This window comes from Patiria miniata, unplaced genomic scaffold (genome assembly GCF_015706575.1).
Source record: "Patiria miniata isolate m_02_andy unplaced genomic scaffold, ASM1570657v1 HiC_scaffold_7, whole genome shotgun sequence".
Classification (NCBI taxonomy): Eukaryota; Metazoa; Echinodermata; class Asteroidea; order Valvatida; family Asterinidae; genus Patiria; species Patiria miniata.
Genome location: NW_024037074.1, coordinates 19225373 through 19251533, shown reverse-complemented (window position 1 = coordinate 19251533; position 26161 = coordinate 19225373). Strand labels below are relative to the sequence as shown.

The 26161-nt window shown below is 39.3% G+C and overlaps 2 protein-coding genes across 2 annotated transcripts in view; both read right to left on the bottom strand.

Moving 5' to 3' along the window:
- Positions 1 to 5750, bottom strand: part of LOC119744754 (SWI/SNF complex subunit SMARCC2-like) — a 31799-nt gene extending 26049 nt beyond the window's left edge. The window contains exons 1-8 of the mRNA XM_038220857.1: positions 5596 to 5750; positions 4302 to 4421; positions 3440 to 3525; positions 2744 to 2918; positions 1899 to 1968; positions 1626 to 1774; positions 890 to 967; positions 53 to 133 (exon numbers count right to left, since the gene is read on the bottom strand). Of these exons, the coding sequence (XP_038076785.1) occupies positions 53 to 133; positions 890 to 967; positions 1626 to 1774; positions 1899 to 1968; positions 2744 to 2918; positions 3440 to 3525; positions 4302 to 4421; positions 5596 to 5718 (882 nt within the window). The 5' untranslated portion in view covers positions 5719 to 5750. The remainder of the gene's footprint in view (positions 1 to 52; positions 134 to 889; positions 968 to 1625; positions 1775 to 1898; positions 1969 to 2743; positions 2919 to 3439; positions 3526 to 4301; positions 4422 to 5595) is intronic.
- Positions 5751 to 11553: 5803 nt separating this feature from the next.
- Positions 11554 to 26161, bottom strand: part of LOC119744670 (F-box/LRR-repeat protein 20-like) — a 31186-nt gene continuing 16578 nt past the window's right edge. Inside the window, exons 3-14 of the mRNA XM_038220735.1 lie at positions 23118 to 23172; positions 21638 to 21712; positions 21151 to 21245; positions 20014 to 20178; positions 18462 to 18585; positions 17620 to 17694; positions 16891 to 17021; positions 15561 to 15621; positions 15303 to 15347; positions 14929 to 14985; positions 13741 to 13953; positions 11554 to 12920 (exon numbers count right to left, since the gene is read on the bottom strand). Coding sequence (XP_038076663.1) covers positions 12813 to 12920; positions 13741 to 13953; positions 14929 to 14985; positions 15303 to 15347; positions 15561 to 15621; positions 16891 to 17021; positions 17620 to 17694; positions 18462 to 18585; positions 20014 to 20178; positions 21151 to 21245; positions 21638 to 21712; positions 23118 to 23172 — 1204 coding nt within the window. The 3' untranslated portion in view covers positions 11554 to 12812. The remainder of the gene's footprint in view (positions 12921 to 13740; positions 13954 to 14928; positions 14986 to 15302; positions 15348 to 15560; positions 15622 to 16890; positions 17022 to 17619; positions 17695 to 18461; positions 18586 to 20013; positions 20179 to 21150; positions 21246 to 21637; positions 21713 to 23117; positions 23173 to 26161) is intronic.

Genomic DNA, 26161 nt, shown 5'->3' with positions numbered 1-26161 from the left:
GGATCTTGCGACGTTAGTAGCAATCATTCTGGAGGGGTTTAGAACCACCTACCTCATCTACCATGGGTTTGGTCGGGTACACCTTCCGCCTCAGATTCCCTGATGCAACATTGACGACTTCTTTGGCATCACCCTGCAAAACACAAGCAAAACAACGGATGGATCATCGAGTCCAAATAATTTGGTATTTTAGAAGAATTTTATGAAGTAATTTGAAAATAAATTATTCTCACAAGGATTTTTTTTTTTTAACTTACGGCACAACTAATTTCTTGTTTGTGGTCATTGTTAGATTGTGTCCATTTATTTCACGTTTACTGAATATGATAATCGTCAGAAACTATGAATTTATGATTACCTTCAGAAATTGATGTCATTAAACAGCATCAAAGTGTTAACTTTGAAAAATATATCATTGATCGTATAGTGTGAATTGCAGAGAATTTTTAACATTTGAAATACGATTCGCAATCAATTTAACACCTTGAACCCTCCTGGTCTTCTGCACTTCACAACCCTTCAAGTTTTGCAAAACCACTTTTGCCCACAGAGTTAGCGCCCACACTTCAAAATTCCTTTGAGGTAATCTTCTGTGGAGTATGGACAACACTTCAAATCCCTGCACAATTCTTTTGTATGGTTAAGCTCGAGCAAGCAGGCAGATTCGGTCACGCTTCACTGCTCTCCACAGTGCTGTTTTTGTGCAGTGACTCTCTGTGTGACACACTTTACTCTAACACTTCCACATCCCTTCACCTGAAGCTGACCTGCAGGGTTTTAAAGGGTTTTACACACTGCTCTGAATACTGACGTCTCACCAGAAAGGTTCACTTCTTCATGTAAGAGTGCACTCAAACTGTAATGGGAAATTACTGGTGAATTTACTCACGTCTTCGTATATTTCATAGTCTTCAACGTTCATCCACTCGTTGAACTCCTCAAGATCCAGAATCCACTTGGCATTCAACTGAGGGAGGTAAAAAAAGGGCGACTCACATAGTGACGCATATGGTGATAATGAGAGTGAGAACACGAGGATTTACTTTTTCAGGTCAGCTTATTCATAAATGAATTACAAAACAGGGCAGGACTGGGCATTTTAATTCGTGCAGAATCTTTCTCGAAGCCAGAATTTTACTTGCAAAATTGCCCAGTGTCATTAACCTCCAAACAAATATCTTTAAAGATGCACATTTTATTTTCCAAAGCAGACATTTTAAATACAAATGTAAAGAGTTTTCAGATTGCAGGATTTTAAATGTATGTGGTGGGGATGGGCATGGGCGTCGCCAGGATTTTTTCTAGAGGGGGGCAAAAAATTGTTTTGCCAAAAATGCTTGCATTTCTCAACATATTCTCGATTTATCATTTTTAGAGGGGGGCAGGGACATTTTGCCCCCCCCTCCCAACTCATTCAATTTACACCACTTTGTCTTCAAGCCTCTTTTTCTTTTCTTTTTTCTCTTTATTTTTCTTCTTCTTCTTCTTCTTTTTTTTTTGGCTTTTCCAGGGGGTTTTCCATGGGGATGGGGTAGGGTGGTGGGGATGGGGTGGGTGGGGGCAGGGCGGGGATGGGTTGGGGGCAGGATGGGAATAGGGTTGTCTTGTGTGGGGATGTGGCTTACCTCCCATGGGCCATCATAGGTGGTGCCCGGCTCAGGGTCCCCAGGGACCTCTGCCGCAGGTACCCAGGTGTCGTAGCTGTCTGGATAGTAGCACCAATGGACAAGCATGGACTTCTCCCGGCGTACGATGGGGCGAATGTACTCCTCCCCTGAAACAGGAAATAAGAATGTATCATGAATGACAACCCTCACAGGGGAGTTTGTGAGTGCTACGGTTATATTTCTGACGGAACAGACTGACAATCCTCCGCTATTCGATTGGTCTCCACTTACCTTCATTCAAGGAGGGTGGAGCTCCGTAGACAATGTGTGTCGCCAACTCAATATCATCCGTGACTGTGCCCTGGAGAAGGAACCAATATTGAAACTTAAAGAAACATCTTTAATGCAATGTCGTAACTTGAGGTAGCAGTTGACTTACCAAGGGGGTGGTGTCAACCCCCCCCCCCCCAATTATCAATCCCCTCCCCCCTCCCTCACCCGGGATTATCCCATTATTTGTTTTTGATGGAAAATGTTGTCCTGTCAGCAAACTAAGCATATGATGCAATGAATAGCGTCACCTATTGTCTGACTGTGTCCAGTCTCGCAGACGCTTTGAATAGCGCCCTCATTAGTCAGATGGTGTCCCGCATCCAACCCCCACCCCCCCATTCCAGCACAGAGCGGTCTGCTGGCAATTTACTTACACGTCCACTCCCCCCAAATCAAAAACAACGGTCTATTATTCCATGCCACTGCGCAACAACACATGTGCCTTTCCAGTGTCGCCAACTTAACCATAACTTTCCAAAATCCTCTTTGCAAAATGAAGGATTTTTGCAGGATTGAGGCTATATGGCAAAAATGTGTGGCTGATTTTGGAAGTTGCACTGTGTCAAGGTCTTGGGCTGGAACTTGCATTGTTCATGCTCAGTTGTGCATAAATCTAGGTCTAGATTATACGCACTGCTCCAGGATGTCACTGGCTCTGCCTCAATATTGACAGTGATTGCTGTAGGCTGTATGCCATTTTTACATGGAGGCAATTGGAGAATTTTGCAGGATTGAGGTTGCATCCTAGAGTGTGTGAGGATAACTGGATTGTTCTATTGGCCTGGCGACACCCACTGACCAACCTGATGTCTCTTGATGATGTCCTTCAGCTTGTTCATCATCTTGGGCTCCACCTCGTCCTGGATGTAGACCACGGGCAAGGAGAGGCAGCGCGTCTGCAGCAGGTTCTTCTCGATGCTCATGAACATCTCCACGTTGCGGTCCATGCGGGACGGCGACTGGAAGTCAAACCGCCGCCTGGGTAAAGAATCCAGGACGTCTTGAGCGCAACTTCTTTCCAATAAGATACAATGTAATCTGATTCTGCTTATAGCTTTTAAGGTGACAATTTATTCAAAGTTGTTGAATATTTAATTTTGAAATTTACTAACTATAAACTTAAATACTTTTTGTGTAATCCTAGTGAGGGCAGCAGACCCAGTACAAGCTTCTGCTTGTTGCTTAAGCCTCTATATTAAACTTAGTTCCATTGTGTTTACCTGTGTCTTGATCTTCATTATAATAGCATGAAATGAACTTGAAAATGTCTGATTGAACGTAATTTAGGTTTACATACAAAAAAGTGAACCCTAGTTCTAACACAATCTTTATTTCAACATTGCTCAGGACATGGTACAACACTCCTCATACATATCGCACTGAAGGAAAATCGGGTTACAAAAGAAATTTCCAAAATACTCAATTTACTGAATGAATAAAAGATACAAAAATTGAAGTCATTCTCCATGTTACTCTCAGTTTAAATATGTTAAACCTACCATCCTTGGTCGCTCTTGAACTTGTAGACGGCCATAAGAATATTGCATAGTCCACCTCCGGACTTGAAGTCCATAAAACAACGCAACTGTAACAATAAAATAACAACTAATAATGGTATCTAATATCAAACTGTAATAATAATCAAAACTTAATCCCTGATCAATTGATCTATTTGAAAAGAACTTTTCATTTCTTTATTTTTTTTTGGGGGGGGGGGAGCACCCATAACAGAAAGATTACAGAGAAGGGAATCCCTATCAACAGCCTCCCAAGCCTGCAATTGCTGAATCTGAAACAGACCCGTCAAATCTGAGCCCAACTCAGGATTCAAGAACAATTTTACGAATGCCACACAATTCAGTCCATTTAACAGTGCTCTTTGACAATGTAATGCAAATTCTGCCAATTTTTAGTGATCCCAATTTTTGATGATTTTGATTTCGGGGACAAATGCATCAGGAATGTGGTCTTTATTTCTTGTCCTAGCTGACCAGCCTGCTCCAATGTCATAACTTTCCAGGCATTTTTCAGAGGAAAATTTGCAGGAAACCACAGGCATATTCTTCACTGGAAGTTTCAAGGGCATCAATCAAGCCAAGGACTCTATGCACCAATAGAACAGACAGTGCTTTTCAACAGCTTTTGAGAGCCCAATTGAGGAGGACACACCACACATGTGTACGAAGAATTTTATCCTAAGAAATTTAAAGCACTAAGCAACAGCATCTTCGCATCAATGTTAGGCATCATCCTAAGGCTCTACTTTCCTCTATCCTACAAAATCATCCCAAATCTCCTACAGGATTTTGTAGGATCAAGGAGGGTTTGGGACCATGTTGCCAAGACGAATGAACTACTCACTGGCAGTCTGGTGAGGGCAGGGTTGCTGACGTGTCTACCGAACGCATCTTCCTGGAACTGCAGCAGCTGCGCCAGCAGCGAGGCCAAGCCCTTGTTGGTGGGTGGCTCTGCTTGAATCCACTGTAATGAAGAAAAAAGACAAAAAGCGGCTTTGTGTCAAATGTTGTGGTCTTAACTATTCTGTGCCACATGGGTGGGAAATGCAACTAGATATGATGAGCTGAAGATGACATAATCACAAGGAATCTCCAATTAAGAGACAAATTTCACCAAAAGGAACCATTGGAAAGTGTTCATTTTGGTGAAATTGTGTTCATTTGGGATGCTTGGGCATATTGGGTAAAGGAACCCCCATGTAAAGTATCAGGCCGAAATATTTACATACAAAGATGCCATCATTTTACCAACTTTTTGTACTCGCATTGTGTGGCCCTACTTTTTTATAGCACAGTTTACTCCAGTGAGTGGCCATAGAAATCTTGAATAGGGCTATATTAAATGACGCTATTTTTAAAAATAATTTTGAACAGTATTTTTTACTAGAAAATGCAGTATTCTGGCACATTTTACAATTGATCCCATGCAAATCAATACACGCGGTTTTGCGCATTCATGGAGCATGGCAGTGATCGTTATCTTATTTTCTTTCCCATTTTATCGTTTTCCTCACGGTTTTAGGCCTACCCCAAAATTTATAAAAAAATGTTGCAACCTGACGTCACTTCCGCGATTGTGTACAAAGTCTATGGAGAGTCAAGAAAATTTTCTTCTATTTTTCTAAGTATTTCCTAACAAAATTGGAAATGTTTCTCAGTCCCAGATTCATGTCTTATCATCATTTTTGCAATGAAAGACCTTCATTGAGATGATATTTGAAGAAAAAAGTGGCGTTAGCTTGCAACATTTTTTCCCAAAATTTCCTCAAAAATTCAAAACTGCTCTATTGTCTTGTCTATCAATTATCATTATCAATCATCATGTCCATCCTTTATGTTGTGACTGTTGGTTGTAAATGTTGCGACTAGTTTGGCAAATTCAGTAACTTAAAAATGGATTCTTGTTCTCTAGTAAGATTAGGGCCCCAAACTACACAATCACCAATCGCGTATCTACACTAGTCTACAGTACACCGTACCGCAATGGCAATGCTTACTGTGTTAAACATGATGAACGCTTTGTCAATGGCACTCGTGCAGTCGAACAACAAAGACGGAAATGGGCGATAGATTCAAAGTATCACTGAGCACAAACTACATCACCAAAAAAGCTATTTTTACGACACAGAGCTACCTACCTTCTTGCAGTTTCTCTGTAACCATGATTTCACGTTATCGAGTTGCGAAATCGTATCAGCAGACTCAAAAAACTTAAAATCTGCCCCTCCATCCTTTTTTCTGACAGCCATCTTTGTACACATTTTTACCGTAGTCAGCAGTTGCTGCTTCAATTCATCTCAAATCTTTTAAATGGATTATAAATTTAATCAAAATATCACTGAAAAGAGAGCATTAAAAACAAACATTTAATAATAAACACTATTTCATTTTTTAATTTACAAAATTATCTTTGTTTGAACTTTTTGTGATTATTTTATTTTATGAGACATGTGACAACTATGGTAAATTAAAATTGGTCACAGCGCCCTCTTTCAACAGTACACAAGCGCAGCTAGCGCCAGACGCACCGTACCGACGGCGATTTTTTTTTCTACACCACATAATCGCTATGAGCACATAGCAAAGTGTTTTTTTCCACTAGAGGAAGCACTCATGGTCAAAAATAATCTCCCATATTGAATTTCGGGTACATTCTTTGAAAATTTCAGGGATTATTCATGAAACACTTTCCAACCCCAGACGAACGTTTTCCGAGTATTGTTTTTTTCAGCTGATGATTAAATGAAGAATAGACACTTGTTGTTTTTCCTCCATGAGTAGGCTTACCATTTCCCCAACCAGTGTTCGCGAAATAAACTCAAAAAGGAGAGGCCTTTAATTATCAAGACTTTTTGCAGCAGATAAAAAATTGAATTTCAAATAACATGTTGAAACACAGTTTTGGACAAATTTTCTCTTCGGGGGGCGGGACACCTTTCACAATTTGGGGGTGGGGACAAAATGAAATTACAACATACTAGTACAAGTCCCGCCCATGTCAATTTTATCTAAGCAGTAATTTATCAAGCAAAGTTTCAAATTGTAGGTTTGTTTATTTAAAGTCTTTTTAAAAAAAATTCAAAATTTCAGTTAGATTTTTTTTTTTTTCATATGCAAGATGTGCCCCCTTTTTTATGAAAAAAATTGTGACACGCCCCCAAACGGAACAACAAATTTATGATTTGATATGTAAATATTCTGTCCACCCCCACTCAATATACTGGATGGGAAAAACCACACCAAGATTACCCGTTACAGCTAGATTTTCTAACAACGTTTGTCCCCCACTGATATAAAATGTGGCCCCACCCCAAAAGAGGCAGAATTCTGGATTTTTATTCTCGTGATGTACATGTAGCACTTGGATGTCTACCAGTAGGCCAAAAAAGTGAAATTGTCTGAATCAGGGTTTTTTGCACACAAAGCCACCTATTTTGTATGGCATGTCCCCGCCCATAAAAGGGTCAGAAAAAAAAATTGCATCAAGCAGTTTTGAACTTGTTGAAGTGATCCAGAGAGTTTCAAAGAGTGCTTATGGGCCCAACAAGCCCACTGACTAAATTCTGAATGGTTCTAAAATTATCTCCATTAAATCTTCAAACGGGAAGAAGTGGGCCTGGGCGAGGAATCCATTTTCTTGAACACCAAATAAAAGAGACAAAGAAGCTTACATTTTCATGAAATTACATTGTGTTTATGATGTCAACTCGGTATATACATGAATGCTATATGATTCCATATTCCATACATGTAGAAACGTTTGCCAGGAAGCAATCACACAAAAAATGATGTCGTGTCTTTATACAAAAATAGCACATTGAAATAATCTAATCATTTGAAATTAGCAGCGTAGGCCAAATTTAGAAAGCTACCAAGCAGATATGTGAATGTCGTCCCTTTAAAAAAAAAAAAAAAATTAATTTGAAATCTTTTTTATTTTTATTATTTTTTTGTAAATCTTACATTCCGAACATCTTGCTTCGCAACCGGATACAACTTTTGATTTTGAACCTTGCAATTCTTACTGGAAAGCAGAAACATACTTCTGGCAAAATCTATTCCAGCTAAGCGTTTCTTTAAATCCACCCGGAAACTCTCTAAAAATGGCCCGTGTGATGTTGAAGACGACATGCACACAATGTAAAATGTTTTATCTCCTCTATATGTACACGCTCCCGATTATAAGCTTATAATCAAAGCCGAGGACTCTTTTTCACATTGAATGTGATCATGTCCGCTGAACAACAGCTCAATAAATTAATGCGATCTATCATACATAATGCTGTGCACAATCCCAGCACTGGCTTCCACTATATCAAACGTACAACGTGAAAAACAAAAACGAAACGAAACATACGAAACTTGCAATCGCTATTTTCTATGTACACGTTTGTTTGTTTTTAAAGTAGCATGATTCAACACTTGAATAGCATCGTGGTTTGCACCGAACCACACAATATTACAGCCATGGACATTTTACTACATACGATGGTGTGAAAAATTTAGACATGATTTTTGTTTGTGTCACAAGATCTATGCTCATGTTTTTTCAGTGAATAAATTTTGGCCTTTAATTACTAACAAGATGTATGCATTTCACAGCTTAATTTTGTAGTTTTTTTATTTTTTAGTTGTTTTTTACCGAAGGCAACCTTGGCCAAATAGTGGCCACATTATAAACCGCTTGATTTTTGACATCTGATTACTATACCTAAAGTCTGGTTCAACGCAAATAAACAAATGTTGCATATTAACCCTAACAGAACTCAACCCATCAAACTCCATGCAACAGCATGTTTTGTTGGAATCTGTCTGGATGGGTACAGTACCCCTAAACTGACAGTCTTTTACATTGGGTTGGCACACCTCCAAGAACCAAAGTCAGAAATATGTGTGCACAGTTTCCAATATGGTGTTGGAATTTGCCAGGATGGGTATGGTTCCTAGTAAATCATGATAGGGAGTTAGGGTTAATAACCATTTCACCAACGGTGATGCTGAAGGTATGCAGTGAAATCCACTTAGTTTACTTTTTCACACTTTTGCTGGGTGTTTCTGAGCTTTTCGCCAACCTTTTTTCAGACAGACATTTAACCCAGGCAAATACCCAACAAGTTTATACTTCTGAAAATGGTGAATGCTAAAGTGTTGATACTTTAAAATCATGTTTTCGCATTACTTTTATGGTATACATTTTAAACCTATTTGTGCTGAACTTACTTATAATAACTATGATCTCAATGTTAAAGAGTCAAATATGCATTATAAGTGTGACAATTCTGTGTAAAAGTGTAATAAATGCCATCAACATTTAGCAGTGGATATAGTTTGTGATATTCAAATTTTTGAATTGTTACTTCATGAAAGTGTAATAATATGCAAGAAAGTGCTGAAACTTAAACCGAATAGCCAGGAAGTACAATTTTAGGGACAAACTTGAGTACGTTCACACCCAAAAGTTACTTAACACAAAATAAATACAAATAAATAAATAGGATACTCTGTCGATCTAGAATTTGTTTCCTCGTAGAATGAAAATCAAGGCAGCACATGACCACTCCATTCCGACTATCCAAACTTTCGTTTCAATAGATCAAAGAGAGACTTTTCTAGAAGAATAGCTCCTTAGTGTTTGGTATACATGTACCCTCAAATTTGTCCCTAGTTAATTAATAGCACACTATATCAAATTTGACCAAAATAACCTAAAGCCAGAAATAGAAGAGTTGTTTCTTCAGTCTCAATTCACATGGCCAGCTATTAAAGTAACAGTAACTTCTAAGCCCTAAGCCGCGTCCAAAATTACTTGGCTACGGCTGTCAATTACGCATTGGTCAATGGGAGCGGCTGAATCCACTTCCCATGGATGCTTGTGTTACCGTCAGCCGTAGCCGTAGCCGTAGCCGTAGCCGTAATTCAGAAGCGACAATACCGTGATGAGCAAAGACAGATCCAATGGATTGCTTCCATCATATAGGAAGTTAGGCTTTTGGTACCATACCTTAAAACCATAAAATATGACAACATTAAGCAGGGCCAAAATCATGGAACTTGTAAACACAAAATTTCACACAGCGAATTTGAAGTTCGCAGCTAAGCTCTCTGAGCTCTGAATTAATCAGTATCCAGAAAACATGAATGCCACTGCATTTTTACTGGATTTCTGATTTTTTCGATGGAAATACTTCCTGCGCTGATGAGATTTCTGTGCTCACAAGCAGATCCACGATATTCTTCCCAGGCATAAGTTTACTCCGTGGTTATTGGTTTCGGCAGTTGCAACTAATCGTTTACCTCTACGTTATACACAAATTAATTATTAAACTTAAAAATTTATCAAACTTAAAAACGAAGTTAATATTACACTTTAAAGTTACAAACAGATCTTTAGATTTGAGAAAGATCGTTTTTGGAGATGAGTTTTATGGTGAACACAAACGAAGACAAATTGTTTAAATTACACTTGGAAAACTTAATTAATCTGTGATTTGGAAAAGATCTCTTCTGGATAGCACTGATTTCAAGTAAGTTTGAATTCTGGAAACACTCTTACAAAGGGACATGATTGGTGATGTTCAAAATGTCTTCTTTTTTTAACGTTTCTTTTCCCTCCATATTCTGATCGGATTAAATGCAACCAAAAAAACCTATAGCACTTGCATTGATTTTGTCATCGTTATTCTTTCAATCATTAAAAAGATTGCATTTTTTTCAGTACAAAAAGTCACCAGCATGAAATGTGAATGTCTGACATTCGTTGATGCACAATGAAAGGGCAACACAGCTTTTAGCTTCATGTAAGTGTACCATCACATTTCTTTTGTAAAACTTGTACAAATTATTCAAAGCATTTACAAATAAGTGACTGAGAAGTCATATAAGGGTATTTGGAGGGATGAATTCGTGGGTCAGTACCTAGTGATCTTTAGGGAATACAGGGTGAGTAAAAAAAAACGAGCCCCAAATGTCGAGACCATTGTTTCAGTGAAGTTCTGCATGTGCACTTTCAAAATCTAGGATGTGAAAGCTTTCTTTCAGTATTCAGAAATGAAATTTTAGAATTCATAAGCTTTCTTTTAGTACAAGAATCATTCAAATCACTCATGTACTTTTCAAGTTACAGAGTTTTTAAGGTTTTGTCAACGGATCACAAAAAGTTAAAGTGTTCTTTCAGCAAAACGAAAACAAATGACATAAGGATGAATGTGAATTGTTTTCGTTTTGCTGAAAGAACGCACACCTAATGAATTGGGCTTTCATATCCCAGATTTTGAGAGCGCTACATGCAGTACTTCACTAAAACAATGGTCCCGACATTTGGGTTTTTCTTTTTTACTCACCCTGTATTGCGAATCAAAAGTCAAATGTATTAGTTGTGATATCCCTGTTTCCCTAATCGTACTTTCCGCACTTCATCTAGTCAAGTCTTTCATCTGGATAAATAATTCTTTGTGTCGTGATTTGTCGCAATGCGAAAATTAGTTTTCGATCAAGACGTTGCCGCACGATGGTGTTGTCACGACAAACCGTTGTCTTGGGAATCTTGCAAAATCTCCCCCGAAAAATGGGGGAAATTAGTGCGCATGCGCTACTTCTGCAGGTTATTACGGTCCATTTTCCATCGCATGCATACTACTGTAGCGGTTCGTCATGATAACGCCCTCTCGCAGCCGCGGGTTATTGTGTATGCAATATACGACGACAAGTTTTGACCCAAGAATATGCGAAATCCGTGTACTCCACCTAGGATACGTCATCGCCAAAAATTCTAAACACTCACTAGAAATTTAAAACTCAATCACTTAACAGTTACAAAGATTGACTACAGTGGCACGTCGCTATAACAAACATCGCGGGATCCGCAGAAATTGTTGGTAACAGTGATCGTTCGGTATAGCGGTATGGTTTTCACACATTAGTGGCGCCCTCTTTTGACCATTGTTATAGTGTAGTGGCACTTACAAACAGCACGCTGAGTCAAGCCCATTCATCTTTTCAATTCCGTCAGCAGAACTTCACCCTGTATGCCCTGGTAGTTACTGAAAGACGACTTTGAACACGTGCAACTATTGAATCATGTAATTACACAGTTTTTGAGCTTACACGGGTGGCTTTTCCCTTCTATTCCTTGGGGAAATAAAACCATTTGTCACTCTTCTGTCGACATCTTCGAACAACAATGTTCGTCACGTTTTGTACACAAAAATCGGGAGCCAAGGATGATGTTCGGTATAGCCGAATGTTCGGTAAAGCGGTGTTCGCTACAGCGACATTCCACTGTATTCCATCTGAACTGCTTAAACAAAAAGACCTCTGCCTGCTTTGAACTTGTCTTACAGCAAAGAAAATTAACGTTCTCAATATAAATCTTTCCAATAAAAAAGAATCCGGTTAAAGATGTTAAAACCATTTAAAATGTTCTGTCTGTAAAATTTCAGTTTTGTTAATCAAGATTAGATTTCTTGTACAACTAAATGTGCATGATATCATAAAATATATTGGAAAAAAGGGAGAAAGGTTTTTGCGTCCCACATTACTTCATCTCCAATGCAACATGACAAAACATGGTACAATTTTAATTTGTGGCAATTTAACTCACCAAGAAACCCTGCATGTATCACAAACAAAATATTTCTGAATGTAAAAAAAAAAAAAAAAAATCGCCAAAGACAAAAAATTTCTACAATCGTAAGAAAACCCAACTCAATCCAACAACTTTAATTTTCAGACGCAAAAAAAAGTTATGTGTTTTCAAAAATAGTTGCGAAAAATGTGTAACCTTTCAAATCCTGGGAGAGAGGGGGTGATATTAAGTGAAATTAGTAGTTTTACTTTCCAAAGAAATTCCACTTTCCAGTTTTGAGTGATCTCTAGTTGACGTTAACCACTTATTTTGTACTTTTCTTACAATTTTAAAACAACTTCCACTCAATAGCGTAAAGATGGTTAAGAATGCTAGCAGGATTATTTTTGTATCTTTTTTTAAATATGTCTCATTGAAGTTCAAGTGACGTTCAATCGGATTTTAAAAGGACTGGATTCGATTTGCTTTCGAAGCTAAAACTTTGTCAACCTCACAAATGACAGGACTTTTCTGTAACGTTTCAAGAGGACCGAAACACATGACCAAACAGGAGACTCTGTAAACATCATAAAATTCAGACTTATTTTGACATATTCATGGCATTATATACGAACAGCGGTTTTGCTTGCTAGTAGTACCATCTCAAATTGACATTATCCAGGGACAACATGTAATTCAGAGGCGAGCGTTTCAAACTTGTTTTTGTAATATTATATTTCCAAAGTGTGGATCTCTGCTGGGGGGAGGGGGAGGGGGGAGGGGGGAGTGTATCTAGATTATTGTGCAACATCTACAGTACCGTGGCCTACCCCCTCCCACTGAAGGGGGCGGAGTAACGGGTGCAAAATAGGCTTGGACTTTGACATCAGGATGCTGTGCCTGGAGAGAGAAAGAGAAAAAAGTGGGGAAAATATTTGAGATGAAACAGAAAAAAATAGGAAACGTGACTTTGAAATGGGCAGAACTTGAGCATTTCTGGTAATCTGGACGACAAATCTACCTTTGTTGTGTCGTTTAACACAATTATCCATCAAACAATCCACGAGTACAGTCAATTTCTTTTCAGTAAAGCAGCGGAAAAATGACACAACAAAAAAACTGAGATGTTGAGAGTTAGGCTTCTAAAAAGTCTCGATCATTTCAGGTTCCAATTTCATAAAAGCAGAAAACTGCACGCCAATCGGTTGGGGACGGGAGAGACATGTTCCCCCCCCCCCCCCCCCCCCCACTTTTGAAATGGGGGGATATATCGTTTGTCCCCCCCCCCCTCCACCTTTTCGTCCCCGAATAAAAATCTTTTACTTAAAAAAAAAATGGTTAAAGTGGTCAGAAATTGCCTCAGATCGCACCACACAGCGTCTAAAATCCCAAATTTTCCGGGGCTCTTAACCAGGCTCCAACCCCACGCCGCTGACATTCTGATCAAGGTATGTCCCCCCCCCCCCCTTGACCAGTTACACGGAACATGTCATGTTTCCTATTGGTTCTCAAAAGCAATGTACTTATATATTTTTTTTATTTTTTTTGGTGGTGTTTAGTACATTTCTTTGCTTAGCAGCTAAAAGAAAAATTTACCTAGCCACTTCCACATTTATACTTGACTACGGCTTGCTGGCTTGCAATTACACATGCTCCTATGGAAGCAGATGAAGCCACAGACAGCCGTAGCCAAAGAGTTTAGACGAAGCCTATTTCTTACCCTTAGCCGCCTTATCCCAGCCCTTGTAATCAACTGGCAGTCGTACAGCTCTATCCTCTGCAGGCTCTGGCAACCCATCAGGTGTTCTAGCGACACGTCCGTGATCAGGGGACAGTTGTCTAGCTCGATGACCTGCAGGTGCTCCGTGGCGCAGGCGCTGGTGCCTATGTGCCGGATGCCCTCGTCTGTGATCAGCTCGCAGTGGGAGAAACTCTGATGGGAGAGACGAGATGAGATTTTTTATAAACCTCAATGGAAAACAGAACAGAATTAAATCTAACTTAGAGGCATTTTTGCTAGGATGCAACCTCAATCCTGCAAAATCCTCCAACTTTTTTTTATTATTTCAAGCATAACATACAGCTTTGGCAATTTTGTCTGTTTCATTGGGTTTTTTTGTCAACAGTCACTATAAAATGCATGATTTTAGAGTTTCCGTGAGGAAAAGCAGTTGTAATTTGCATTTTAAAAAATTTGTCACAACCAGTCAGCACTTTGAAAACATACATTGATACAGAATAATGTTCTCAATATTCTAATAAGCTCACTGTGAATCTTTGATGCAATAAGCCATTTGCGAATTATATTAGAGTAACATCTGGTACCCTGACTTGATCAAATACTGGGCACATTTTAACTTTGAATTCTCCAGCCCAAAGAGACTGTTACTATATCACGTGATTCAGGGCAAGCCTTATGCTAGCAACCCCCAGCTCCGGCATGGTCTAGTGTCTTTGTGCCATTCTCACCCATTGTGAGCAATGTATTGATGCTGAGCGTCTCTTACGTAACTATGCAAGAGCTTGCCCCGAATCATGTGATACAGCAACAGTGCCTTTGGTCTGGAGAATTCAAAGTTAAAACCGATGTATAAACACTGTACACTCAAGTGTGTTACTTCCCGAGTTTTGAAAAAAATCACTCGGGTGGGACTCGAACCCATGACATCCTGCTTTCTAGTGCAGACGTCCATTATGAACAAGTCATTGTACCAGATGTTATTCAAATGTAACTCACAAAGGGTATAGGTTATTAGCAAATGGCTTATTTCAAGGCTGGCGCATGTAAAAACTTGATCAGTGACTCAACGTGTTTCGACTACTTGAATATTCAATCAAATCAAAATTTGAATTTGTCGAGTACTAAACTACTTGAAAGTGCACAGCCCTACAAGGGAGCAACGCCTACCAGTTCTTGCAGGGACGGGCAACCATTGGCCAGGTGCAACAGTGTGGAATCGGTAATCTGAAACAAGAACAAACAAAAATGTTGAGATTTTTAGAAGTAACACACCAAGGGAAATGCTACAATGATTCCAAAGTTTGGTCAGAATTAAATCTTACACAATGCTTTAATATCAGATGCTTTTTTTCAAGAATCAATTTTGATTTTTTTTTCACAATTGTTTATTTTCTTTTTCTTTTAACATTAAAACAAAATTTTAATGCCTGTCATGTTATTGGGAACAGGTTTAAAAAAAAAAAAAAACAGGAAATTTCCACACTTTTTTGAAAAAAAACATTCAGGCTTTAAGAAAATATCAGATGCTGTGGAAATCTTACCAATGAGCACTCTTCAAGATCCATTCTTTCTAATTCTGAACACGTCTGTAAAAAAGAGAGCAGATATTGCATGAATGCAGAGGCAGCTAATTGACACAAAAATTACAACCACACATCTTTAACCTTTTGACGTATACAATATGGTTTAATGGTGCCAAGTGGTTTGAAAATCACAATGAATAATTTTTCCAAATTTATTCCAACTTATCGTATTACAATTTCTTAAAAATAAGTGTTTGAATGCTATGGTTCACTCACTCTCGCTAAGGCTAGAAAGCCATTGTCTGTAAATTGTGAGCAACTGGCCACTTCCAATGTTCTGTTAAAAAAAAAGAAAAAATAGGTAACATTTAAAATATGTCCAAGTTAAACAAATTGCATTGTTTGACAGTGTTGTAATCGAGTCCATCACAAGTCCGGTTACAAGTAAATCACAAGTCCGTCCAATAGAAATATTCTCAGTCATTTCATGCCAAGTAAACAGGAGTTAAATGCCAGCCTGATGGGCCATATTGACTTGCGAAAGACTTTGCTTTACTCAGGGCTTGACTTTAGCGGTACTCCGCTAACAAATTCTAGTAGAAAACAGGGGCGGGCTAGTCAAGCTATTCCTAATTAAAGTAGCCCGGCTGGCGAGTCAAAAATTATTGAGCTACGGCAAAGCTGAAAGGACAGCAAGAAATAAATCAATAAATTCAGAAAGCAAACCTGCATCAATTTGTGTCAAATTTTATTCACGTTTTCGGTTAAATTATTAGATCGGTTTATTAAAAACACTGACAAGATTGCCTCGGGATACACGTTTTACATGTATGCACATTGTTGTTTATGAGACACTCTATAAGAGAAAAACATGCAGACTAGTGAAAATGCCGCAGGCTAGTTAAGAGTTTGTTTCAGTAGCCCGGCTGGCTAGTGAAAAAAAGGTTAAAGGGAATATACATTTGCAAACATTGGAAAACAAAACTACCAAATTTTTATGAAATACCTAAATAGGATGTTGGTAAATGAAAGTCTAAAGCATCCTGTAAAATTATGGCACCTGGTGTGAAGTCATTTTCAAGAAAAGTAGTATTTTGTATAAATTTCCAACGATGGTCGGCCGACCACCGTTGGAAAAAACTAACTATTTTTTAACTACTGCTCCAAATTTACCTTTTTTTCAGTCCAAATTTTGTTTGCTATTGGTTACATGTTCATGAACGGGTGCAGGCCAGCTAGACTGGTTTCCTTACCTTACAATTTTCGGGCATCAATAAATTGATTCATTTCATCTTTAGTGGAGTCAGGGAACCAGACTACTTGAACATATTTGTTTTTCTTGGTTTTTCCAGCATTTTCGAACACAAAACTTCAAACTTGTCAGTATAACAGTATTTGATCTATTATACTAACCCCTCAAATATTTCATTTCTGAAAATTACAGCAAAAGCCAATGATGTACATTACCTTTAAGGCCGAACCCAGGCTTTACTACCCCAAAAGAATGTACCATTAGGTTCCTGCGCAGCGTTGGACCCAGAGGGGCTCCCAACCAAACTGCCGAGGGATTTAGGACAAGAGTCGAGCCAAAAAGTTGTGATCTTACCTGAGTTTATGGCAGAAGTTACTCAGAGCTACTAGCGTTGCATCTGTGAGGTGTGTGCAACCCGATAGGCATAGTGACTGTAGTTTGCTGCAGCCCCGCGCGAGTTTCTGCATGCCCTCGTCTGTCATCAACTGAACAAAATTGGGGAAATAAAATTCCAATTTTTTATATCCTCATAAACTTTAGAGGCCCACGAGCTAAAGCTCACTGAATTGGTAAGAGTTTTAGGTGAAAATGCAATGATTGCTTGTTCTAAACCACATTTAAAAATACTTTAACCCTCCTGCTGTTTGAACAGTCACAGACAGTCAAAAACTCAACCCACTTCCCTACCATGCCTTTTATACACGCTAGTCACCAACAATCGGATCATATTACAAGCAAGCACTCTGACTAGTCAAATTCAGTCAAACAAAAGCAGGCAACTGGTAGGCAGAGCTGTCTTATCAATCACTTACGGTCGAAGAGCAGCTGCATCAAGTTACATAAACAGTCACAGCCAGTCAGCCCTGCTTTATGTAAGCAGGGAGCTCTTAACTGTTGAAAATAGTCACTTGATTGATTTTGACTGAAAGGACAACTTGGCACAGAATGTATGTTTGCATAGGAGGGTTAAAGGTTCTCTCTTACGCTTCAAGTTTAACTCCAAATGAAAACTCAAGGACAAGTTGTTTTTAAACAGGGTACTGTAAGCTGAAGATGAGACACGGTGACTCAAGCTTAACTTACCTGGCACCCTTGGACATTCAGGGTTGTCAAGTGGGGACTGTGAGTTCCTAAATGTGTGAGAGATTCTTCCGTTAACTGCACAAAAAAATCAAGAAATAATATTAGTAGTACCCCCGAAAAGTTTGTATTTGGAGTATGGAAGCAATGTTTTGTACATTTTTTTTATATTTGGGAGAGGGAATGCTAGAAATCAACTGACATATAGGGTGCTGCTTATTGCAAAACTCTCCATGTACTCCTGCCCCGCCCTGCCCCACCCTGCCCCGCCCAAAGTCATCACAATCTCTTCACTTACTTCATGACATCCTGTACAGATTAGCACAGCTAGTTTGGGAATCCCCCAACCAGTTCTTCAATACATGATCTCCATTCCCATCCTGCCCCGCCCTGCCCCACCCCAAGTTATCACAACCCCGCCTCTTTAGTTACTGGAACACATCCTTTGCAGATTAGCACAGTTAGTTTGGGCATCCCCTGACCAGTGCTTTAATACATGGTCTCTATTCCCATCCTGCCCCGCCCTGCCCCGCCCTGCCCCGCCCAAAGCCATCACAACCTCTTCACTTACTTGATGACATCCTGTACAGATTAGCACAGCTAATTTGGGAATCCCCTGATCAGTGCTTCAATGATCTCCATTCCCATCCTGCCCCGCCCTGCCCGCCCCACCTGAAGTTGTCACAACCCCGCCTCTTCACTTACTTGATGACATCCTTTACTGATTAGGACAGCTAATTTGGGAATCCCCTGACCAGTGCTTCAATGATCTCCATTCCCATCCTGCCCCGCCCTGCCCCACCCCGCCCCGCCCCAAGTTATCACAACCCCGCCTCTTCACTTACTTGATGACATCCTTTACAGATTAGCACAGCTAGTTTGGGGCACCCCCTGGCCAACGCTTCAATACCGTTGTCTGAAAGGCCACACCAGGACACGTTGAGATAGCTCAGGTTGTGGCATCCATCACTGAAATCAAACAAAAGACACAAATGTTGTAAAAAATAAACAGTTGTAAAATCTGAAATTTATCACGGCGTATATGGCTGATTCTGTTTATCCATTACAATACCAACGAGATTGACTGATTTTGACTTGGGATAAATATCACAGATAAATGTACACAAGTCTATAGGGATGGTAACAAATTTTAGGCTTTCAAGCAGACCCAGGTGAAAAAGTACAACAGTAGGACCAACATTTTCATCAAAACCCCCCCACCCAAAAACAGGACACAAGTAGAACTTTGGAGGACAAAATCAGGATAAAAGTAGGACTTTTGCAGGCTTTCAGGTGTAGTGTTCGTTAATACCCATGTCCACAGCATCATAAGCCTCATTTGGCATGTTCTGTGCTCAACACTTGTGCTCCATCCTCAATTAAGCTCTTGGAAGTACAGTTGCAGTACTCCTGTGCCCAAGCCCTTCATTGTGTGATTTACATATGACAGTGTGTAACACTGTTATGAAAAATATTCAATGACATTTTATTTTCGGAGTTGTGGGACAAACAAAGTAGGAAAAAAGTGGAAAAAGTTGGAATTTCAAAAAAAAGTAGGAAAAGTAGGAGCAATTTAAAAAAAAAACTAGGAAAAAGTAGAAAAGTAAGAATACCTGAAAGCCTGAAATATACAATCTGAATATATTTTTATGCCGTCAAAATTATGATGAAATTACTGTATGCACAAAAGTTGGAGTATAATCACTTTTTAATGAGACTTCGACCGAGGAAAAGTCAGCCCATGTTTAGTTAGTCAATTATTGACTGTCAGACAATAATTCTCATTCTCGCGGGATAGGCTGGTTCCCGCACAACAATCAGTATCGATAATGTACGGACCGGGAACCAGTCTGCTCGCAAAGCAGATATGTTTGTTCCCAAAACAATTTTTTTTCCAGAGCTTTGCAGATGTCCAAAAAAGGAAAATTGGAGAAAAAAATTTGAATTTGTTGAAGATTATGGGGAACACAACTTTAACAGTCACTCAGGTCAACCTAGGAATTTTTTTCAGACAGGCAAAGAGTTATGTGTTAAATTTTCCATTGACAAGACTCTGGAGTCGTTCCAAACAACTGCAACAGCTGATCTCGTGACGCAGTTGCTGATGTTTCGAACATCCAACTTGTAACGCATCTTCATAATAATTCGGGGTTCAACGGCAACTCCAGAATGCCAGTCCGAACGGGATGTTATTGCAAAAATATTCCTGTTACCGACCGACACTTCATTTCAGTGATGCGTCATCGCTGAAGTGTCTTCCCCCGAACTGGAAAACACTACAGAGTCAGACGCATGCATACTTTCAAAAAGGCCAAGGGAGACGGAATAAAATGTTGCACTCAATCTGCAAACACTCTGCAAATACCGACGAGAGTTTTGAGGCCGGCTGAATGCTACCTGAGGTATTTGAGTGCCTGGTCTGTGATGGATGTGCAGGAGTCCAGCCGGAGTCGGTGGAGCTTGCTGCAGTACTTGCTCAGGCTGGCCGCCGTCTTGTCCGAGATCTTTTTGCAGTCGCTCATTCGAAGGATCTCGATATTTCTGCAGTTCTGTGCAAATGTGCTGTGGAACGAAAAAAAAGAAAAGCCCTGACTGTACTGTTTGACTTATTCCCACTTGTACTGCATGAATCCGTAGAGCCATAGAGTGCTTTGGGGAGGGGGGGGGGGGGGGTGTCGTGGGGGTACAGGGAATAACAGGCAGGGCAGCTTCAGGTGGAACAGGTAATTATGGGTCACAATGTCTTGGGATTTTCAGGAGTTAGAGACTGAATCCTGAGTGTTAGGAACACGGGATATGTTGAGTTTTAATCAAGATATTGACAAGTGTCGATTTTTGTTGGATTTTCAGAGGAGAGTTTTCAATATCAGTAAGTTGTACATCTTACATGTATATCAGTTATGGACCAGTAAGTGGGTTTCCAATGGTCGGGGATGGGGAGGAGGCAACGGCAGATCCAAGGGGGGGGGGGGCCAACAGGGGCCATGCCCCGCCCCCCCCCCAAAAAAATAGAAGACAAACCAATTTTTTTTTTTTAAGTGACATCCCAAAAAAGGCAGCCACTGCGTACAACACCCATAAAACTCAACAAAAGCAATACGTAGTGCCCCCCCCCTTGCTTTTCATATTAGATTGGGGCGGAAAATTTGTTGGACCCCAAAACAATTTTTTTTGGTGGCCCCCCTCCCCCAAAATTGTGTTCTGGATCCAGCCTTGGGTGGGGGTGGCTTACTGACCCCATACATCCGACCAATATTTATATTTCATACGTTTCTGTAAAAAAAAAAAAAAAAAAAATGTCACCAAAATGTTCACATGCCAAAAAACTTCACGCAATATTGCAAACCTCAATTCAATCAGTAGAGCATTTGGTCTGTGCATGCATTTGCTTCAATACTTCCCCAACCAACCCTGCTTAAAAAATCCTTGACTTCAACACCTCGCCCACTGGTTTGAAAAATCCTGGATCTGCAAACTGCTGTCCTCTCGATTAACAAAATCTTCAGTTCCTACATTTTTTGTTCATTCACTTACTTGAGTGCATCGTCGGTGACATTCTGGCAACCGTACAGGCTTAGGTTCTTCAGGAAGCCCCCACATCGCTTGGAAATATGCTCAACCACTTTCCCCTAAAAAGCAAAAACAAAAAGAAGTTTTCTTAATTTGAGTTACACATCAATCAAGACTTGTTTAAAAACATCACAGCTTCTCTTACAAATCAGAGATGACTGTTAAGTCACCACAAAAAAAAAAGGAGAAAATTCCAAGACTTCGGTGTTTTTCAACTTCCAACAGCAGATATGGGAATCAAAAAAGAGGAAATCAGCTGAACCGAGGAAAAGGGGCATGCCACTACAATAGAATACATTCACGATTGACAAATTTTCAATTATTCATTTAGCAGAATAATGGGTTTGACCTGCCTATGACAATGCTACTTTGTATTTTCATGCATATGTAATCATATGATCATTTTCTTTACGCAAGGACAGCGTGACATTAATCATGAATAAATTCTCACCTCGACATCCGTCTGGAAGTTAAATAAATCCACCTTCTGCCAGTTGCTACCATCCAGGGCAAGCTGGTTCCAGGCCTAAAAACGGAGAGGAAAACTTGTCAACAAAAAATTCAACCTATGTCTCTTTCAAGGAAAGAAGGTTATCCCTTAAAAATGCACCTTTGTGTCTCATTTAACCTTATTTCAATTTGTATTTTGCCATTTTCAAGGGTGTTTTGGTGCCTTTTTGGTTTTTATGCTAATGCGAATTTCCATATTCATGGGCAAAAGTGTGATGTCATTTCGGGCAGAAACCTCAATGTTACAGTTGTCAGCACCAAGAGCTGCCAGAATTTTGAATTTTTTGCTGTCGTAATTTTTTTGGTTCTTTGGTGATTCGTTGTTGTGTCAGTACATGGCAGTAAGCCAGTGAGCAAACTTTTCTCACAGATGTTTTCAATGAGGAAACTTTTGGGTTCAAAATATAAACAGAAAACTCCAAAATTGAACAGTGTCTTCCTACAATGACATCCCAGCAACAGCGCCCTCAGTTGTCCGGAAAAGCATGGACAATTTAAAATGTTTAAAGAAGTGCACTTTTCAATAAAATTAACCAAAAAAGGAATGTCAAATAGTATTTATACATTTAAGAAGAGTAGAAAAAGTTGTACAAAACAAGTTCCTTAGAAAAATTAATTTCATGAACCCTTTAAATCAGTAATCTCTACCAACTGAGCTGGACGGCTCAGTTGGTAGAGCACCGGAATGGCAATCCGGAGGTCGCAGGTTCAAACCCCACCCGAGTCAATTTCTTTGTTCAATTTTATAAATTATTAAACGTAGTCAATTTCCCCTTTCTGGCATATTTGACATCAATCATTTCATGAGAATTCTGAATGCCGATGTGTTTATGCTTAGCAAATCCTTTCTGTACAAGATTTTGCGCTTAGCATGAAACTAAGCCCATCGTGCCCCATTTTGTGATGCTAAATATGATTCCACTACAACCATTACAATCTGCAACTGTGTTTGGTATAGCAATTAATGTTTTGGGCATTTCAAAATTTAGAAACGTTTCATTTTAGCACGACAAATGTCTGGTTTTAAACGTTGCAGGTCAACTTGCTCTAGGCAAAAAGGCCATCAATTTAACAAAAATGACCTCAAATTAGGCCACTTATTAGGAAACAAAAGAAAAAAAATAATACATGTAATAATAAATAAAAATCCAAGAGTAAATACTTATTAACTTCAAGGGGCTTTAAACAGAGATTCTATGAAGAAATTCTATCGACGAATGCAACAGGCACAGAATTATATGCATGTTGTTTGAGCAGAATTAAGCATCGGGCTCACTGAATGCATGAATACGTACAGACAACCAGCCCACCGAGCCTATACCTGCAGGGGACAAAAAATATTCATAGTATAGATTGGCAGCGTGTTATCAGACAATCAGTTGCCCCTAAAATAGGCTTATTGAATGCGCAGTCACACCTACCTTGGATACCTGGGCACATCGACACAGGCTCACGACGTCGAGGTACGAAAATATCCTGGAGGAAGCGGACGACAAAAGAACGCAATCAGAATAATCCAATGAAACCCAACATAATTCAATAACCGGATCATTCTGGGGGGCTCTTTTGTAAATTGAAAGTTAATACGGGGAAATTCATGACATAAAGGCCAATCTGGCGCTAGCGTTTTTTGTTTCCGAGAATTCAAGACTACATAATCTAGATTGTTTCACTTCTGTAAAAGTACAAAGATCATTGACACATTTTTAATATGGGAAGGAAAAGATATAAATTCACCACGTCTACTAAAACATCGCCTCACTTTTTTATACCTATTTCTAAAGCATTTTATTTAGGAAAAACATTGTATCACTTTTGGGGCCCGATATCTGCTTTAATACACAGAAATTTTATAAATTTGCGGTCCACTTTTTTCCCCTGTCACTGTTACATCTGACATAATTTTATAATTCTGATGCTTTCTTTAACCTTAACCTAGCTCAATTCCTCCAAAATCCTCATTGTAAAAATTGAGTATTTTGCAGGATTGAGGCTACATCTACATAGCAATAAAGTGTGGTTAATTTGGAGGATGCACTGTGTCAAGGTCTTGGACTGGACCTTGTATGTGTTTAGAAATGCTCAGCTGTGCATTATAAATCTAGGCCTAGATTATACTTGAAATCCTCCGCACTGCTCCAGGATGTCACTGGCTCTGCCTCAACATATTGACAGTGACTGCTCGAGGATTTTGCAGGATTGAGGCAGTGGTCACCCCTCCGAGGACCACATGTCAAGAAATGACAGGATTTTGGAGGATTGAGGCTGTACGTTATTTTTACATTCAGTTTGAGGATTTTGCAGGATTGAGGTGGCATCCTAGCAAACTAGGGAGTTAGGGTTAATGAACTACATGTACATTATACCTATCCAACAAATAAAAAATACATTTAAGTCGTTCTTGACGATACTTGAACGGCAAATAACAAAGTACCAAGGTAACAGGGACAGGAAAAACTCACATTTTAGACCCTAAAGAATGATCGATGTACATGTAGCCTGCGCTCTAACTGAGAAGTCATTAAACTACAGTTAGATACCTGCATTTATAATTTAAAACCCATTGTTCCATGAGCTAAAAAATCAGCATAACATGTTAAATACCCCAAGAATATGCAATATTCCGAGATCTGACACACTGAAAACACGACCACTAAGGTTATAAGCCATGCAGGAAAGCACTCAATGGTTTCTTGGAAAAGCCAATCCTTTGCATTCAAACAGGAGTGGCATTAAACATAGACATGCACGTACAGATACAAACACATGCCTACATGCTCCTGGTGTACCCTTGTCCAGTTTATAGACATCAAGTTGAGATTAAATTGTATTCAGGTAATTACAGACTGCAGTTTAAAGGTAGGGCAGTTCATTTGGCATTTGTGCATTTTTTTTTCGTTTGAAGCAACAAAAGTGCTCAAAATCTATAGACGGGTGCTTAACAACTAACCTGATTGAGTTTTAGCTCTGTGAATGCTGTATATTCCGAGAAAAACAATATTCTAGGATCTTGTTTTCAATTCAAAATTTGCCGAGCGATGTTTTGAATTGTGCCTGAAATCAGTGTCCGGGACACGTACGTTCTCATTCAGCCGATTGTTACTACGCGATGTCACACGCTGAACTGACAAATAATAGCAACCGCTTGTGTGTGCGTCATGTAAACGCTTGCGCGCACCCATTCACGGATGCACCAAATTACAAAACCAACAACATTGTAACGGAAATTTCCAGATGCATTGTTGGAAATGGCCTTCTTTCATTGTTTTCTTCAAAATGACCGCATGCCAGAAAGAATAATTTCACAGAAAGGGAGTTTGTGACATTAAGTACTATCTTTTAAACCAAGTAAGCTTTTCAACAATAATTTCACCAACTACTTTTGGGACAGCTGCAAATGATTTACTCTACCTTAAAGGGAATATACATCATTTGCTTTTGCTGTAATTTTCAGAAATGGATGGAATTGGGGGGTTGGAAATATATAGCAAATATAGTTACACTGACTTTTTTGAGGTTTTGGGTTCAAAAATGCTATAAAAACCAAGAAAAACAATCATTTTCCTGTAGTCTGGTTCCCTGACTCCATATAAGAAGAAACAGAGCAGTTTACATACATTGGGGAATTGTAAGGTCAGGGAACCAGTCTAGCTGGCTTGTACCCGTTCATAGGTGTGTAATCGATTGCAAACAAGTGCGATGGTCAATTGGGGCCAGTATTTGAAAAAAAGCCAGTTTTTTCCAACGCTGATCGGCCGATCAGCGTTGGAAATTGATACAAAAATACCACTTTTCTTGAAAATGACAGTATACCAGGTGCCATGATTTTACAGGATGCTTTACACTGTCATTCACTAACAGTCCAGCAAGGTATTTCAAAATGATTTGGTACTTTTTTTTTTTGATGTTTGCAAATGTTGTATTTTCCCTTTAAAAAAAATATCCAGTGGGATTGAAAAACCCAAGAGAATGAACCAATTATATTTTGTTGTATTTACACTATAAATTCTGACAATGGACTTTTGAAAAATACCAGGACTAAAAAAAAATGTACCTGTCATTCTGGCTTTTGGATTCGGCAGGATTCAACAGGGTACTTACGCGGAAGCCTGGGGGGTTATAGGGCTTAATTTTAAGGGCGTGCCTGCATCGGGAAGGGTTTTGTACCCAAACATCTGGGAGTACATTAATCTTACTGCACTTTACTCCTTGACATTTTTTTCCCAAGAAAATATCTGAAATCTGCAAGAATACAGTCTTATGGAGTATGGCACATTAATTAATTGTACTTCAACAATATTGGGACATCGTGCCCAATGTTATAAATGTAAAAGTAAACAAAAATACATTTATTTATTTATTTGTAGTTTTTTATAAACATTTTAACAGGATAGCCTCAGGCCAAAAAAATACTAGTTCTGCTTCCGGTTACCCTACCTACCCTATTTTGACAGCCCCTACCCTA